This window comes from Callorhinchus milii, unplaced genomic scaffold (genome assembly GCF_018977255.1).
Source record: "Callorhinchus milii isolate IMCB2004 unplaced genomic scaffold, IMCB_Cmil_1.0 Scaffold5, whole genome shotgun sequence".
In the NCBI taxonomy this organism is placed as follows: Eukaryota; Metazoa; Chordata; class Chondrichthyes; order Chimaeriformes; family Callorhinchidae; genus Callorhinchus; species Callorhinchus milii.
In genome coordinates, this window is record NW_024704746.1 from 7,681,193 (window position 1) to 7,697,471 (window position 16,279).

Here is a 16,279-nt window from a genome sequence, read left to right on the forward strand (position 1 = left end):
CGTCTCTTTGCTGCTCCTATGGCATCGGCTTGTCCTTAGCCTACACTGCTGGGCTGTGCTGGTGCTCTCTGCACACCACCAGCAACATGCCACCAGCCCCCTCGACTGGCTCCTGTCTGACAAGGGACCCTTCCACCGAGCCCGGGATTATTCCAATTTCCTGGAGAGATATCGCCAGGGATTCACCACCAGATACAAGATTTACAGGTAAAGAAAAAAAAAAGGGGGGGGATCCAGATGTGTGGGTTAATGCTCCCACAAGCTCTCTCTCTTTCCCTTTCCCTCTCTCTCTCTCTCTCTTTCTTCCCCCCCCACCTCCTATCTCTCTGTGTCTTTCATTTGGATCCACGTTTGCCATCTCGGTTGTCCAGGTTTGCAAAGTAGAGGCAGAGCACAGAGGCGATTTGGGTGTATTTCAGAACAGATTCGTGGGTTTTCCGTGCGGCTCTTTCTTTGCATGTGTGGTTGTTGGGGAGGGCTCGAGCAATCATAAAGATGCAAAAAAAAAATGCAAGGAATATGTACTATGTATATATATATATACATATATAGTATATATATTGCCACCAGATACAAGATTTACAGGTGAGATTTACAAGGGGAGAGATCCAGATGTGGGTTATTGATCCCACTGGACCCCGCGCTCTCCTTTAAATCTATATTTGCAATAGGGTCCAGTTTGGTAGCTCAGTATTTAGATGTGCAAATCAGAGGCAGAGCAAGAGACGCTTCTTGATGTTTTCTTGCAACACAAATGCGGCTGGATTTCAGAACAGAGAGAATATTTGTGTGTTATCGGTGTGACTCCTCACAAGTTTGGTTGTTGGGGTCTAGTGGGGCAATCGTAAACATCAGAAATGCAAAACAAATGCAAGGATTATATACTGTGGAACTATTTTTCACCCACAAAATATACAGTCAATTCACTTTACAGTATAGTCTGTGAAGCGCTTTGAGATGTCTTGAAGATGTGATAAGGTGTTATCTCAAATGCAAGGATTATTATTATTATATACTATATATATACACGACCAGTAAGATTTACAGAGGAGCGTTCCAGCTGTAAGTTATTGCACCCCGCAAGCACTATCTCTCTCTCTCCCCTAGATCCTCATTTGCAATCGGAATCCAGTTTGGCAGTTCAGTGTTTCAGCGAATCATGCATTTTATGAATGCCCAGGTTGTGTGTGTATGTGCAACTAAGCTAAGACATTGCTGTTGTGTGCTCCGCTTTAAGTGACGCCCGTGATCTACTGGCGTGTGTTCCTTTAAGAGAGAGGAGAGAGAGTGAGTGTGTGTGAGAGAGGTTTCGATGTGGATGTATCTGTATGCTTGCCACCAGTTTCTCTGCAAGTCTTGTGTGCTCACGTCTCCCCCTGATGAGGAGGTTGGGAGCTGCAGTCTGTCTGAGCCTGCAGACGGAGACGGACTCAGAAATTCTTGTCAAGCACTAACATGCAAACCAAGCGCCCTCTCTGCCTTAAACTTAGCCTCCTGCTCCTCACCCACCCCTCCTCCCACCCCACTCCACGAAAAAACAGTGGAGTGTGCTCATTTACATCACATTTATATTCGTATTTATATACTTTACAGTAAATTCTGCGAAGCTCTTTGAGAGGTCTCGAAGACGTGATAAGGCGCTGTATCAAATGCAAGGATTATTATTGTTATTTGTCCAGTCACTGAGATGAGAGAACTGATCAGCCTTATTATGATATCCACTTCTACGCAGGAGAAACAGTTAAGTTAGCGGGTCTGCGTCAAGGACCATTTCTTTTTGCTACATGTATGCCTCGGATCTTGTTATAATAATTATCATTAATAATAATCTCTGCATTTGATGTAGCACCTTATCACGTTGTCGAGACGTCTCAGAGCGCATCACGGGATACGCTGTATTGTAAAGTGGGTGGGCCATGTATTTTGTGGGCGAAATGCGGCAGCCAGTTTTTGCTTGCAACGGTGTCCTGCAAACAGCCATGGAGCGAATCACGGATTAATTCCCCAATTTCCAGCCACAAATTTGTTTCTGGCTGAATAATGCGCACTGTGACACCGCCCTGCCTGAGGGGCAGCTATATACACGCAAGTTGTTGTTGAATCCGCTTTGCCAGAAAGCACCGCGTTCTTTCCCATCCCTCGCCCGTGAATGTCATCATCACGCACCAGCGAGTCGGAGGGTAGATAACTGCTGGCTCCTGCCGCCACATAATGCTGTGCACAGGCAGGACCAGATGGAAGGCACTCAAAGCATTCACGGGGAAGATCATTAAGCAAATAATAGATGTCGATTTCACGGCTGTAATCCAATCGCAGGACTTAAGCGTCAGTTAAAACAATTTAAATTTGCCACTTACACTTTTTTTGGGGGGGAAAGCATAGATTTGCATTACAGCCTGTAATTATTCGCATGATCTATCCTGGTTCACCATGGTTTGCATTATACTGTAGCTTGTGAATCGGCAGCTGATACGCAGCTCTAAATACAGTAAACTCCTGATAACTCGGTGCTCCAAGGGAAAAGGGGGTGGGGGGGTGGTCCGGTGACGAGTTATCAGGAGGGGCGAGTTAGGCAAATGTACAAGTACATAAATAAATGTGGCCAGGATATTGATAACATGATGACGTAAGTGGTATTGAGAAAAGGTCGAGTTATCCGGAGTTTACTCTTATTCTCATTCCCTTCATCGATGGCCAATGGATCAACCACAATGGAATTCTCTCCAAATTCCCACTTTCCCGTTGCATCTTCTCTTCCTGCTTTTAAAACCCTCTGAAGAACTTTTTTTGATCGTACCTTTGTTAATACCCTCAACCCCTTCCCCCAACGCTCCCTGCTCAATCACCCCCATCATCACTGGGAAGCACATTAAGTTAATAATAAAAATCCTTGCAGTACCTTATCATATCTTCAAGACGTCTCAAAGCGCTTCACAGAATACACTGTAAAGTGAATTGATTGTTATTTTGTGGGCGAAACGCAGCAGCCAATTGCACACAGCAGTATCCCACAAACAGTCTTGGATTGAGTGACCAATTGTTTTCTTCTGAACGATTTGTTACCCCGGAAAGGCAATCAAAGGTGTGATATTAATAGTGTGAGTTGTGCAACCAAATTGATTGTGTCGGGCTCCGGTGTTGTTGAGTGCTCCACGACACTACCCTTGCTAAGGGCGCTAAATAAATGCAAGTTGTTGTTGCTGTTTTGTTGTCGTCACATAGGGGTATCATCTCAAAGAGCTTTACACTGACTGGGCGTCAGTCCAGGGTGCAAGGGAGGCAGGAAAGGCATCTAATTATATAATAATCTTTATTTTGAAATAGTGCTTCACGATATCAAGATATCTCAAAAAGCGATTCGCGGGACAAAGTGCAGTGACTGTGTATTTTGTAGGCGAACACAGCAACCAATTGGTACACAACAATGTTCCACAAACAGCCATTTGCTTAGTGATCAATTTTATCTGGGGGAATCGCTAGCCAGAGCACCAGGAGAATCTCCCTTCTCTTTTTGAACTTGGGTCAGGGGCGAGGAGGCTGGCAGCGGAATCAAACAGAGAGGTTTTCAGACGTGTTATGGAAGCCAAGAGGGAAAGAGTGAGGAGGGCTTCAGGAAGAGAGTTCCAGAGGTAGGGGGCAAATTAGCTGAAGCTTATCATTATTAGATGTCAAAACATATTTACAAGAGTAAGAATTTTAAGTGGGAGAGGTGTCTTATTGCATTCTAATGATCAGTTACTGACCAGCCAGAAACTGAGAGGCTGTATAGGGCAGGCAGAGCCAGCGAGCGAGTGAGTGAGGAAGGGACTGAGAGAGGGTGGGATTGAGGGAGGAAAGGGAAATGCAGGGGAAACATAATAACAATTCTTCCATTTGATATCAAGTCCTATCACACCGTTGAGACATTTCAAAGAGCTTCACAGAATACATTGCAAAGTGGATTGACTGTGTGGGTGAAACACGGCATCCAATTATGCACAAACAGTTGTGGATTGAGTGACCAAATGTTTTTGTTTTTTTGGAGGGATTATTACCCCTGGAAAGTGATCTGCCATTTGTCTAAAAACTGGGTTCCTACTTTCTGCTAGATAAACAGGGGTGTACGGAGTAAGGAAACTTGCCGAAGGTTTCGCCCCGCCTGGGAATCTAACCCAGTTCCTCTCGCTTGTGAGGCGAGCGCACTAACCACTTCGCTTGGTTGGGAAATAGAGAGCATGCAATTTGTTAAAGTACGAGAGCACATCAATGTAAAGAAATAACTTTCAGTTGAGAACATATTGAATTGAGAGCTTTCAATCATTCCTTAGAAGACATCTACACCCAATGAGATAGTTTGATTAGAAGATAATCACAAAACAGCTCTTCTGTCTGAGGGCTGCGCAAACTTAGAGCGTGCTGCCCCAGAAAGCCATAGATGCAGAACCGATCGAGATGTTTAAAAAGGAGATACTGTAGACAGATAATAAAAATGATACAACAATCCTTGCATTGAATAAATAACCCTATTGTGTCAGAAGGATGAAACAAAGAGTTTCACAGGATTTACTGCAAAATGTCTGTGTATTTGTTCACAAATGGGGCAGCACAATGAATGAACAATTTTACCTGGGGGTTTGTTGGCCAGACACCGGGAGAAACTCTCTTCTCTTTTCAAACAGGGCCATGGGACCATGAACAGGCAGATGAGAACTCGCCGAATAATAATAATCTTTTTCTGTTCCAATGTTCCTACGTAAGAAGTCCACGACAAATATCTGTGAATATTAATTAGTTCATCTAAGGTTTCCCTGCTGCCACCCTCACAGCCATCAATAGTTCCTTTAGACAAGTATAGGGAGGAAGTATCTTAGTGACAGCAGGAATACAACGCTTATGCCATTTTTAGTAGAATGTAGTAGCCATCTGGAGTCCTGTAGCATAGTGGTTAGCACTCTCGCCTCGCAAGCGAGAACAGGTTCGATTCTTGGGCGGGGTGAAACTTTAGACAAGTTTCCTTAATCCACAAACCTCTGTAGTAGCAGTTAGTAGGAACCCGGTTGTTAGTTGACTAACGGTTTGCTTTCCCGGGGTAATAGACCCTCCAAAAAAAAATGTGATCACTCAATCCATGAATTTTTGTCGGATGTTGCTGTGTGCAATTGGCTGCCACATATCGCCCACAAAATACACAATCCACTTTACAGTATATTCTGTGAAGCACTTTGAGATGTTTCAGCGACATGATAAGGTGCTATATCAAATGAAATAATTATTATTATGTCTGTCAGCAGTGACATATTTCATGTATAATAAGTGGAGTCTCGGAGTGACACCTTGGTTCTGAAATATATTTAATGTGGAATAAATGCAATGACTGACTGTCAGGGCTGGATCAGGTATCCTGTAATCATAATGGAATGTGTTGTTCAGTTGCTGGTGGACTGGCTGGTGAGTTCGATTAATAGGGTTTGCTTATCTCTTAATCCCTGTTAAGTGCGGTATCCAATACTGCTATTAATGGGGCTGTCTGCCTTTTGAGTCCTTGTGGAGTGCAGGTATCCAATACGCTTATTAATGGGGGTTGTCTATTCTGGATTCTATTTGCTGATTGAATATATTGAATATTGAATTGATGGTGTTTGCATGTCCTCCTTTATAGAGTTCAGGTATCCAATATTCCTGTCAATGTGGCTTGTCTGTTCTGGGTTATTTTTACGAATGGAATGATTGATGTGTACGGGTGAGTATGCGCAAAATGAAAGTCACTAAAATGGTGCGAAGTAGAATCTTTCTGTTGCTACGTCTCACATCATAAAAAAAAGATGCTAATTAATGGACCTCCTGACAATGATATATTGCAGTTACCTGCTTTGCTTGTAAACAACAGCCATGCATTTTGATGGGAGATTTTACTATTTAATGCAGAATAACAAAAATACAAGGTCAACAACAGTGCATGCCACAGGAGGATTAATAGTGAATAATAATAGTGTGCAATAACGGTGTAAAATATGGTGTAACAATAGCACATAACAGTGTATAATAACAGTAAATATGTGCATAACACAGCATACATTAATGATCCTTTTGCATTTGATATAGCGCCTTATCATGTCATTGAGGCTCCTCAAAGCGTTTCTTGTGTACTGTAAAGTGGACTGACTGGAGAGCAAAATGCGGCAGCCAATTGAGCACAGCAGTGTCCCACAAACAGTTGTAGATTTTTTTTTAAGGACTAACAATCGAGTTCCTACTTGTTTGGAGGAAGGAAACTTGCCTAAGGTTCCGCCCCACCCGGGAATCAAAACTAGGTCCTCTCGCTTGCGAGACGAGTAGGCTAACCACTACACTTCAGGACTTCATGGCCAATAGTGTGTACCACAGGAGAGTCAATATTGTACAATAATAATAATACAATGCAATGCATATAAGTAGTACCTATGAGGAGACAAATTCCATCTGCATCTAGATTTACTTTATTTATTTGTGCTTATCTCAGAGTGTCCAGAATGTGACAGATTTTTAAATGCTGACGTAATTTTTGGAAGTTCAAACAGTTTGCCAAATTCTGCACACTCGGAAATGTGTTGGTTTAAATCTAAACCCAAGTGGAACTTCTCTCCCACAATATCTTAACCCAATGTGACAGCAATAGATCATGGGTATTCACCATGGGGTGATAACTGAGAGTAAATCTTGAGGCTTTTATTTGCGTCTTGACTTTAAAGATCATTGGTGGATGTTCTGTTCACCTTCCTGGTGTGTAGCGCTCAGTATTTTCTGTTGCTTTTCTTAAATAACAGGCTTGTGTCATGCTATGCACAATGGCAAAAGTAAACGTCTCCCTCCCTCAACCCCTTCGCCTCACCCCCTCCTTCCCCATCTTCATGTCGCGCCTGAAGACCTTCCTTTTCGATCGCACCTACAGTCACCTTCCCCCTCCCCCTAGCTCGGCCTTGGGCTCCACCATTGTTAAGCACTCTGAGATGCCGCCTGATGTGGAGGGCGCTATATAAGTGCAAGTTGTTGTTGTAAATCTTGTTGGGGTCTGGCTTCCATATTATTCCTGTCTTCTCCCACTCCTACTCAATGTGTCTCAATATAAAGACTATCCCAGCCTTTCCTTGTGACATGAAACTAATTCTGTACCAGTTACACAAGATCACACGAAAGGTTCAGAGGAAGGAGACCCTTCGGCCTATATGACCTCATCTTTTCCAGAAAGCACACTGCGATTGATAGCTGAAACAGTCAAACAAGCCCAGCAACCGACTGTGAGAGAAACAGACAGTGAGCAGGCAGGCAAGTTAGACGGGAGTTATTAATAATAATAATAATCCTTACATTTGATAATAATAAACCTTGCATCTGATATATCATGCTTTTGAATCATCTCAAAGCGCTTCACATGAATTACTGTAAAGTGTAGTGGGTGTGTATTTGACGACAAACGCAGCAGGCAAGTTACGTACAGTAATGTTCCACAAACAACAACCAATTTTATCTGGGAGATTGTTGGCCAGGACACTGGTAGAAATTCCCTTGTCTTTTCGAACAGTGCTGTGGGATCTTTTCATGTCCACCTGTACAGGTGGACGGAATCTCGGTTTAACGTCTCATCCCGAAGGAGGGTATTTCTGACAATGCAGCACTCCACTACCACCACCCCAGAACTGTACTGGAGTGTCAGCCCTGATTGTCAGTTCAAAGTCAAGAAAGGATAAGAGGAAGGCTGCACAGTAAAGTCTATGATCTTTAACTGCAGTGATTGCTTCATTAAAAAGATGTAGCAATAGATGTCAGGACTAATAGTCTTTCTGAGGTCTGGAGAGTCACTGACAGGGAAGTAATTTGCATGCTGTTTATGTGGTGTTGCACAGTTATTGGTTACCTTGTGTAAAGTAATCTATCAGGTATTTTAAAGATAAAATCAATGTTTCCATCCACCCTCGCATTCCACCGGAGAACCCATTTTGTGAGCAATTAACATGTGGTTTAATTGTTGAGGTCATCTCTCAGTTATTTTCTCTCACTCGCTGTTGCTCACATGCATTGAGAGCCGGAAGGAGCCAGCGCACTCATTTACACCATTAACAAGATCAATCCTACTGCAATGGAGGGAGTTGTGTTCATTTGTGAGAGTCGATGCCTCTCGTAAACCTGCCACCTCTTGTGGAGGAAATATATATTGGTGCCAAGGCAGGGAGTGGGAGATTTATGCATCATCAATGTGTCTGCCAGCACATGCATTCTCCACAGCACTCACCCTGCCGATTGCCTTTGACTGCTGCTGCTGGAGGGATTCAATAATATGAATAACAATGATAATCCTTGCACTGATATTGTACCTTTCTCATGTGTTGGCTTAGTGGTAGCACTTTCAACTCTGAGTCAGAAGCATGAGGGTTCAAATCCCTCGTTGGGACTTGAAATCACACAGTCTAAAGTGACACTTCAATGTAGCACTGAGTTGGGGGTGGGGGATGCAGTGCATTGTTGGAGGTGTAGTCCTTCAGATGAGACATTAAAACGAGAACCCATCTACCTGTTCAGGTGGATGCTAACGATCGTATTGTGAAAAGAGAAGGAAGTTTCTCCCAGTGTCGTGGCCAACAATCTCCCAAATAAAATTGGTCACTCACTTCATGGCTGTTTGTGGGAGATTGTTGTGCTCAATTGGCTGCCACATTTCACCCACAAGTTACACAGACACTCCATTTTATAGTATATTCTGTGAAGCGCTTTGAGACAACTTGATGACGTGATAAAGCCCTACATGAAATGCAAGGATTATTATTGTTATTTTTCACATCAGGTGGACATTCAAAGTGAGTGACCAATTCGATCTGGGGATTGTAGGCCAGAGAATCCCATAGGGTTTTTAAAGTGCACCTGAACAAGCAGTCGGGAACTTGGATGTCACGTCATTGCAAAGGATGGCACATCCAATAATGAGTCACTCCCCCAGCATTATGCTGGAGTGTCAGCCAGGTCTATGTGAGCCTAAGGTGCTGATGTGGGTCTTGAACCCACAACGTCCTCTCAGCCGTGTTCTCCTAGAGAGAAGGCAAAGGACATCAACGAGGAGAGACAGGGGTGAGTAGTGATCTTGAGTTCCTTGTACGAGCAGTTGTTTGTGTGACAGTGACATTTTAGCAGGTGCCGTGTACTGATATATTTAGGAGACAAAAAGCAAATGAAAAAAAAATGCTTGAGGGTGTTTATTCCCAGCAATGGAACAAATGCTTCAATCATAAATCATAGCATGTTTACAGCACAGGATGCTATTCCACTCATTGTATCCTTGCTGGTGTTCATCTCCACTCTCACTCCCCCACTTTTTCTCATTGTATCCATGCTGGTGCTATCTCCCCCACTGGAGCTCTCCACTCTATAGTAGTAATAATCCTTGCATTTGATATAGCGAATTATCACGTCTTCGAGAGGTCCCAAAGCACTTCACAGAATATATCGCGACATGCAGCAGCCAATTGCACACAGCAGTCTCCCACAAACAGTTGTTTCTCTAACCTGATTCACTCCCTACTCTAATCTCATTCACCCTCTGCTCTTTACATTTTGTCCACAAAATATACAATCAATTCACTTTGCAGTCTATTCTGTGAAGCGCTTTGAGACATCCAAACGATGTGATAAGGCGCTATATCAAATACAAGGATTATAATTGTCATGAACCCTGGTGGTGTCTTTTTCAATCTCTCCTGCAGCCAAGTGGTGAGATCGACTGCGAAAATGTACCTTTCTATTCCTGTCTTGTGGCTGGTGTTTTGTCCTTGGAAGCACTAACAATTGGTTCCAGGAGCTTGATGGTGCAAGGAGCAATGAATCTTTCATGTCCACTCGCTAATTATTCAGCTGTGCCTTCGATGGGTGCGTCGAGATAGCCCAGTATACTTAGGTATCAATCTGCCCCATCACCTCTGGCTTCTATTAATAGCCTCTTAGCAGCAGTGTCAGTCTTTTAAGCCTTCCCTTTGACTGAGAGAAAGTTGGGGATGAAGCAGGATGTCTGATTTGATATTTCCTATCAATTGCTTTAAGTTTCTTACCATCAGTTTGAAACCTATTGTCCAAACATGGTTTACTTAGCTGACAGCCTCTCAGTCAGATGGCTGTGGTTTCAAGTCTTACGTCAGGACATAGAACTCACAGTCTAGGCTGACAATGCAGTGCAAGTGTTACATTGTCAGAGATGCCGGCCTTCAGATAAGACATTAAACCGAGGTTTCATCCAGCCATTCAGGTGGACTTTAAAGCTCCTTTGGCACTACTTGAAAACAGAAGGGTGTCTCTCCTGTTCTCCTGGCCAACAAACTCCCCGATAAAATCAATCATTCACTCCATGGATGTTTGTGGGACATTAATGTGCACAAATGGCTGACGAGTTTGCCAATGAATATACAATCACTGCACTTCACAGTAAAAGTCTGGGAAGCACTTTGAGCTGTCTTGACGACTCAAGAGGCACTATATCAATTGCACAGATTATTATTAAGATACATCATCTGTAGCAAATTGCGCTGTAGTGAATAAGAACCCAGGCACTCACTACATATGTCAATGTGGACACGTCAAAATAATTTAATAAAATAAAATAATTTGATCTGAATTATCTGTTCATCAGAATGATACCGGACGTTGATAAATTATGAGAATATGAGGAGGATTGGATGAGGATAGATTACATGAACTTGTTTGTATTCCCTGTGGTTCAGAAGGCTGAGGCATGATCTAATCAAGGTATTTAACATGGTAAAGGGATTTGATAGAGAAGGTACAGAGAAACTGTTTCCTCTGGTGGAGGAATCCAAAACGAGGGGGCATTCATCTTAAAATTAGTGCTAGGTCATATAGGAGTAAAATGAGGAAGCAGTTTTTCACTCAAAGGGTAGTGGAAATCTGGAACTCTCCCCCAAAAGGCTGTTGATGCTGGTTCCATTGGATATGGAGAAAGGGTGGGTAAATGGAGCTGAGGTACAGATCAGCCATGATCTAAGAAAATAGTGGAACAGGCTTGAGGGGCTGAATGTTCCTATTAGATAACAATCAATGTTGCTATCACTTAAAAAGCATTCAGTGATGCGCTCAGCACTTTATTACATTTCACAACTTCCTTTGGTCTATTTACCAAAGCCCCGGGGCTTTGAGTCAGGCTCTCTCGCTATCTGTGTCCACACATCCCTGGCCAAGTTGGCACATCTCCAGCTGCCTCCAAGCTCTGTACAGTTGCCAAAGGGAGTCTGGTCAATGCTAAATGTCTCATTGCTTTTCAGAGTAGCTGTGTGCATGCTATTTGACTGATCTCAATTCATCACTGGTTAGTGGTGGTGGGTCTCTTCTCGGAGTGAATGGGACATGCCTTTTTCCCATCCCTTGTAATGAAGCTGCTCTTTGACTGCGCCTTCAGTCACATTCCTACCCCTCCACTCCCTGCTCCCCCTCCCCGCCCCAAAGCCAGAACCATCCTGCCCAAACCCTGCTCGGGTCCAAATCCTTGAATGTCCAGCGCCTTGGGACATCCTCTTGATGTGAAAAGCGCTATATAAATGCAATATGTTGATGTTGCTACATAAAGAACTGGATGCAGAATTGATCCAAACATCCTTGTTAAAAATATTGCTTTAAGCTTTGCCAGCCTGCTTCCACCTTCTGCCACGTCTTATAGGTCCCGTAGCTCTGTGTCAGAGATTAGTAAGACAATCGCGTGTCAACTGTGTTACCTCTGTTCCTTCCTGCATGCCTTGGCACCTCCGTGCCTCTCCTACCTGCTTACGCCCCATTCCGCCTCCTGCTGCCTTCACTCCGGCCACCTGCACGAGCTTCCTCCCCTTCGCACCACCATCGGTGGCCGTGCTTTCAGCCGCTGCGCCTCGAGACTCTGGAACTATCTGCCTCAACTCCTCTGCCTTGCCTCCTCCTTCACCATCTTCAGAGCAGAATTGAACACCCTCCTCTTCAACTGGAGTCCTGTAATGTAATGGAGTCCTGTAGCTCAGTGGTTAGAGCACTCGCTTTGCAAGTGAGAGACCTGAGTTCAATTCCAGGCAGGGCGAAACCTTGGGTAAGTTTCCTTACTCCACACGCCTAATAATAATCCCTCCAAAAAACCAAAAACAATAATTAAATTGGTCATTTTCAATCTACGACTGTTTGTGGGACATTGCTGTGCGCAATTGGCTGCTGCGTTCGCCCACAAATATACAGTCAATTCACTTTACAGTGTGTTCTGTGAAGCGCTTTGGGACGTCCTCCTGACGTGAAAAGCGCTATATCAAATGCAAGGATTATTATTATTATAACTGTGCCCACGGTCAATTCCCCCATTCCCCCAGCTCGGTGTGAGGCTCCGCCATTGTTAAGTGCTCCGAGACCCTGCCCCGAATGAAGAGCACTATGTAAATGCAAGTTGTTGTTGTTCTTACAGCCACATTTTCCCACGAGTATAAATGGGTCACGAGCGGCCATTTTCTGAAAGGCTTCTTGTGTCCACTTTATTTGAGTTTTATTTGAGGGTAAGATAAAGGCGCTTTATAAATGGAATCTTGTTGTTGTTGTTGTTGTTGTTGAGTTTGCCTCAGTTGGTAGTCCACTCGCCTCTGGGTCAGACCTGAGCTCGCTATCTAGGCTACGTGAAAGGCACAATACAAATGTAATGTGTTGTTGTTGTTGACAGTGCAGTGCTGGAGGAACGCTGTATTGCGAGAGACTTGACCTCTTGAGTGAGATGTTAAAACACAGGTCCTGTCCCCTGGTACCAACAAATGTTAGTGATCCCGGGGGACTACATACATGGAAAGAGAAGGGAGCTCTCCCCAATGACCTGAGCGGCAATCCTCTTGGTAAATTGATCATTATAATAAATAACAATAATAATTCATGCATTTGATATAGCAATTTTCACGTCATCGAGACAACAACAACAACAAATTGCATTTGTATAGCTTCTTTCACGTCAGGATGAGACAGGATATATTGTAAAGTGGAGTCACTATGTATTTTGTGAGTGAAACACGGCAGTCAGTTTGTGCGCAGCAATGTCCCACAAAAAGCCATGGAGCAAAAGACCAATTTTATTTGGACAATTGTTGGCCTGGACACTGGGAGAGTGTCTCCCTTCTCCTTTTGAGTCAATGATCTTGGGATGTCTATCTGACGTGAAAGGCACTATATAAGTGCAATTTGTTGTTGTAATGCCTTGGGATCTTTAACATGCACCTGAATACACAGATTGGTTTAATGTTACATCTGAAGCACGGCACCTCTCACAATGCACCCCCACCCCCCCCTCCGCCCCCACCCCCGAGAGGTCATAATGGACCTGGAGCAATCTAGACTTGGCAGAGCTGGGGGTTAGGGGAATAGGTCCTCAGGATATGGTAGAGGTAGGGTTTTGAGCATAGAGAAACTGGAGTTAGAATCAGGATCTTGAAGTCAATCTTATCAGGAATAAGGATTCAGTGAAGCTTAGTGAGAATAGGGTTAGGAACTCTGGGTCAAAAGGTTGTGGCTTCAATCATTACACTGGGACTGTTAAATATTACCTGCAATCTAACACAAGAAAGATATTACAGGTATTTCCTGTTGTTAGAGAGTAGGTAATATAACAGGTATTTCTCATTGTTAGAGTGTAGATAAAATATAAGCAATGTTTCCCATTGTTAGAGCGTAGATTAGATGTAGAAGATGTTTCCCTTTGCTGCAGCGTAGGCAAGATGTTGATGTTTCTGGTTGTTTAATGTAGATAATGTTGTGCATAGTTGGAGAGCAGATAAGATGTACGCAGTGTTTGCCGTGTTTGCAATTAAACAACGCCTTTCACATTGGGAGGACGTCTCAAAACTCAACACCGGGCACCCGAGCTGGGAGTGAGAGCCGAGGGGGGTTGGGGAGGGGTAAGATGACCCAAAGCGCGGTCAAACAGGCAGGTCTTGAGACGGACCTTGAACAAGGTTAGCGAGGGAGTTAGTGGAGTCCCGTAGCGTAGTGGTTAGCGCATTCACTTCGCAAGTGAGAGGACCCGGGTTTGACTCCTGGGCGGCGCGAAACCTTAGGCAAGTTTCCCTTCAGCCGCACGTTAATTGTTGTTGTTAGGAGGATGAGGTATGGAATTGCGTGTTGTGTGCTTGCTGCACGGGCTGAAAAGATGACAAATGATTTCAGGAAGTCTGTTTTCTGTTTGACGTTTGCAATATTATCTAAGCATCCCGTTATCAATTCCCATTCTCTCCGGCCCCTCAGCATATGGCAGCGTTTGTCAAAAGACTGGCTCTTGTTCCGGCTCTCAGCAAAAAAAAATCTATTTCCAGTGACGTTGCCCAGAGAGGGAGAGAGAGAGAGAGAGAGAGAGAAAAAATTGTAAAATTCAACCCAAAACTGTAAATGATCATCCGATAAAAATAACAGCGAGAACACCTTTTTGCAAAGGATTTGCATTTATGTTAAAACAATCCCACAATGGTTGAGGATGATTTTTTGATAGGTTTGACAACCCAGCAAATCATTTCCCTGCAGAAAATATTGAATAGGGAATGACTGCCAGGTTGTGTACAAGTACTGTACTGACAGGACCGCAGTGTATTTTTTTTTAATCAGCCCATTAAATCTCCATATGTACGCGGTTTGCTTTCTGAGTGTTCCAGTCTGCTGGCTTGCAGCTTGGGCTCTTATAATAATAAGAATAATAATCATTGCATTTGATATCGCGCCTTATCATGTCGTTGATAAAGTCACAAAGTGCTTCGTAGAATATATTGTAAAGTGAATTGACTGTATTTTGTGGGCGAAACTTAGCAGCCAATTGTACACAGCAGTGTCCCACAGACAGCCATGGATCGAGCGACCAATTTTGTTGTTGTTGTTTTTGGAGGGATTATTACCCCCGGAAATCGATCTGCCAATCAACTAACAACCGGGTTCCCAATTACTGCTAGGTAAACAGAGGCATGCATTATTAAATTTGCAGGATTTCTCCTACAAAATACACAGCCAATTCACTTTGTATTCTTTGAAGCGCTTTGAGACATCTCAATGACATGATAAATTGCTATTACAAATGTAAGGATTATTATTATTCTCACTACCTTCTTATAATATGATTTTTTTCAGCAGTAATATGTAATAAGAAAATGGATAGTGTTAGCGAACCCACATAACCAAGGCTTCATATGTTTCTCTCTACTGAGCTTGAAAATGCTGAGGCTTGTTTTATTTGCTGCTAAGATAAGATCAGGTAACATCAGGCATTGATTAGGCCTCAGACATGCTACTTTGTTGGCATATTAATGCTGGGAAATCACATTAAAGTCACACAGTGAGAAGCTCAGCAGTGTGAGCAATCAATGCTTGATGTACCTTCTGAACACTATCCATTGACCCACCCTGCTGTGTTCGGATGTCAGGTGAGGATAGTTGGGTTTCACTGTGACATTTCATTCACAGTGTTATTACTGTTCTTGTCTCTACGTTGAGTGTTATTACTGTTCTTGTCTCTACGTTGAGTAATACATGGCTAATTCATGCCATGTTCTTCATTGATCCCTTTAATTGCAATATTAAACGTTGAGTCAACTAAGAATTGGAGAGACTGTACACTGACCCTTGAAAACCTCCATGACGTTGGCGTCAACCTCCAAATGTTGTTAGAAAAAGACCAATACTCTGTTAGTCCTTCTGGAGTACTGTACTGTAGTGGTTAGCGCGCTCGCCTCACAAGCGAGAGGATCTGTGTTCAATCCTGGGCGGGACAAAACCTTAGGCAAGGTTCCTTACTCCACATGCCTCTGGTTACCTAACAGGAAGTAGGAACCCAGTTGTCAGTCAATTGGCAGATCGCTTTCAGGGGGCAATAAAAAAAATTGGTCCGTCAATCTACAACTGTTTGTGGCACACTGCTGTATGTAATTGGCTGCAATGTTTCGTCCACAAAATATACAGGCAATTCGCTTTACAGTACATTCCGTGAAGCGCTTTGAGACATCTTGAAGACGTGATAAATGCAAATGTAATAAATCAGATGCAAAGATTATTAATGTCATTATTATTGAGCCCGAAGTTATTCATACACAGTCGCTACATTTTACAATAAATCCTGTGATTTACTGTAATTTTACATTTGACTGTGAATCCTGTAGTTTAAGATGTCCTCCTGATGTGAAAGGCACTCTACCAAATGCAAGGATGGTTAATGATATTATTACTGCGAATGCAGAACTGAAATCCTGGAAAACCCAAAAGACCTCGAGTGAGCCTGGGGATTTGGAGAAACATTCTTTGCTCAAGT

General features: G+C 43.3%; 1 protein-coding gene across 3 annotated transcripts in view; it reads left to right on the forward strand.

Moving 5' to 3' along the window:
* LOC103179963 (BMP/retinoic acid-inducible neural-specific protein 3) overlaps positions 1 to 16,279 on the forward strand; it is a 48,096-nt gene that overhangs the window by 5,895 nt on the left and 25,922 nt on the right. For 2 of the 3 annotated variants that reach the window (XM_042335950.1, XM_042335949.1), the window contains exon 3: positions 1 to 207. This exon is cut by the window's left edge and continues 74 nt beyond it. In XM_042335950.1, coding sequence (XP_042191884.1) covers positions 1 to 207 — 207 coding nt within the window. The remainder of the gene's footprint in view (positions 208 to 16,279) is intronic. The other variant, XM_007895527.2, reaches the window with a different exon arrangement.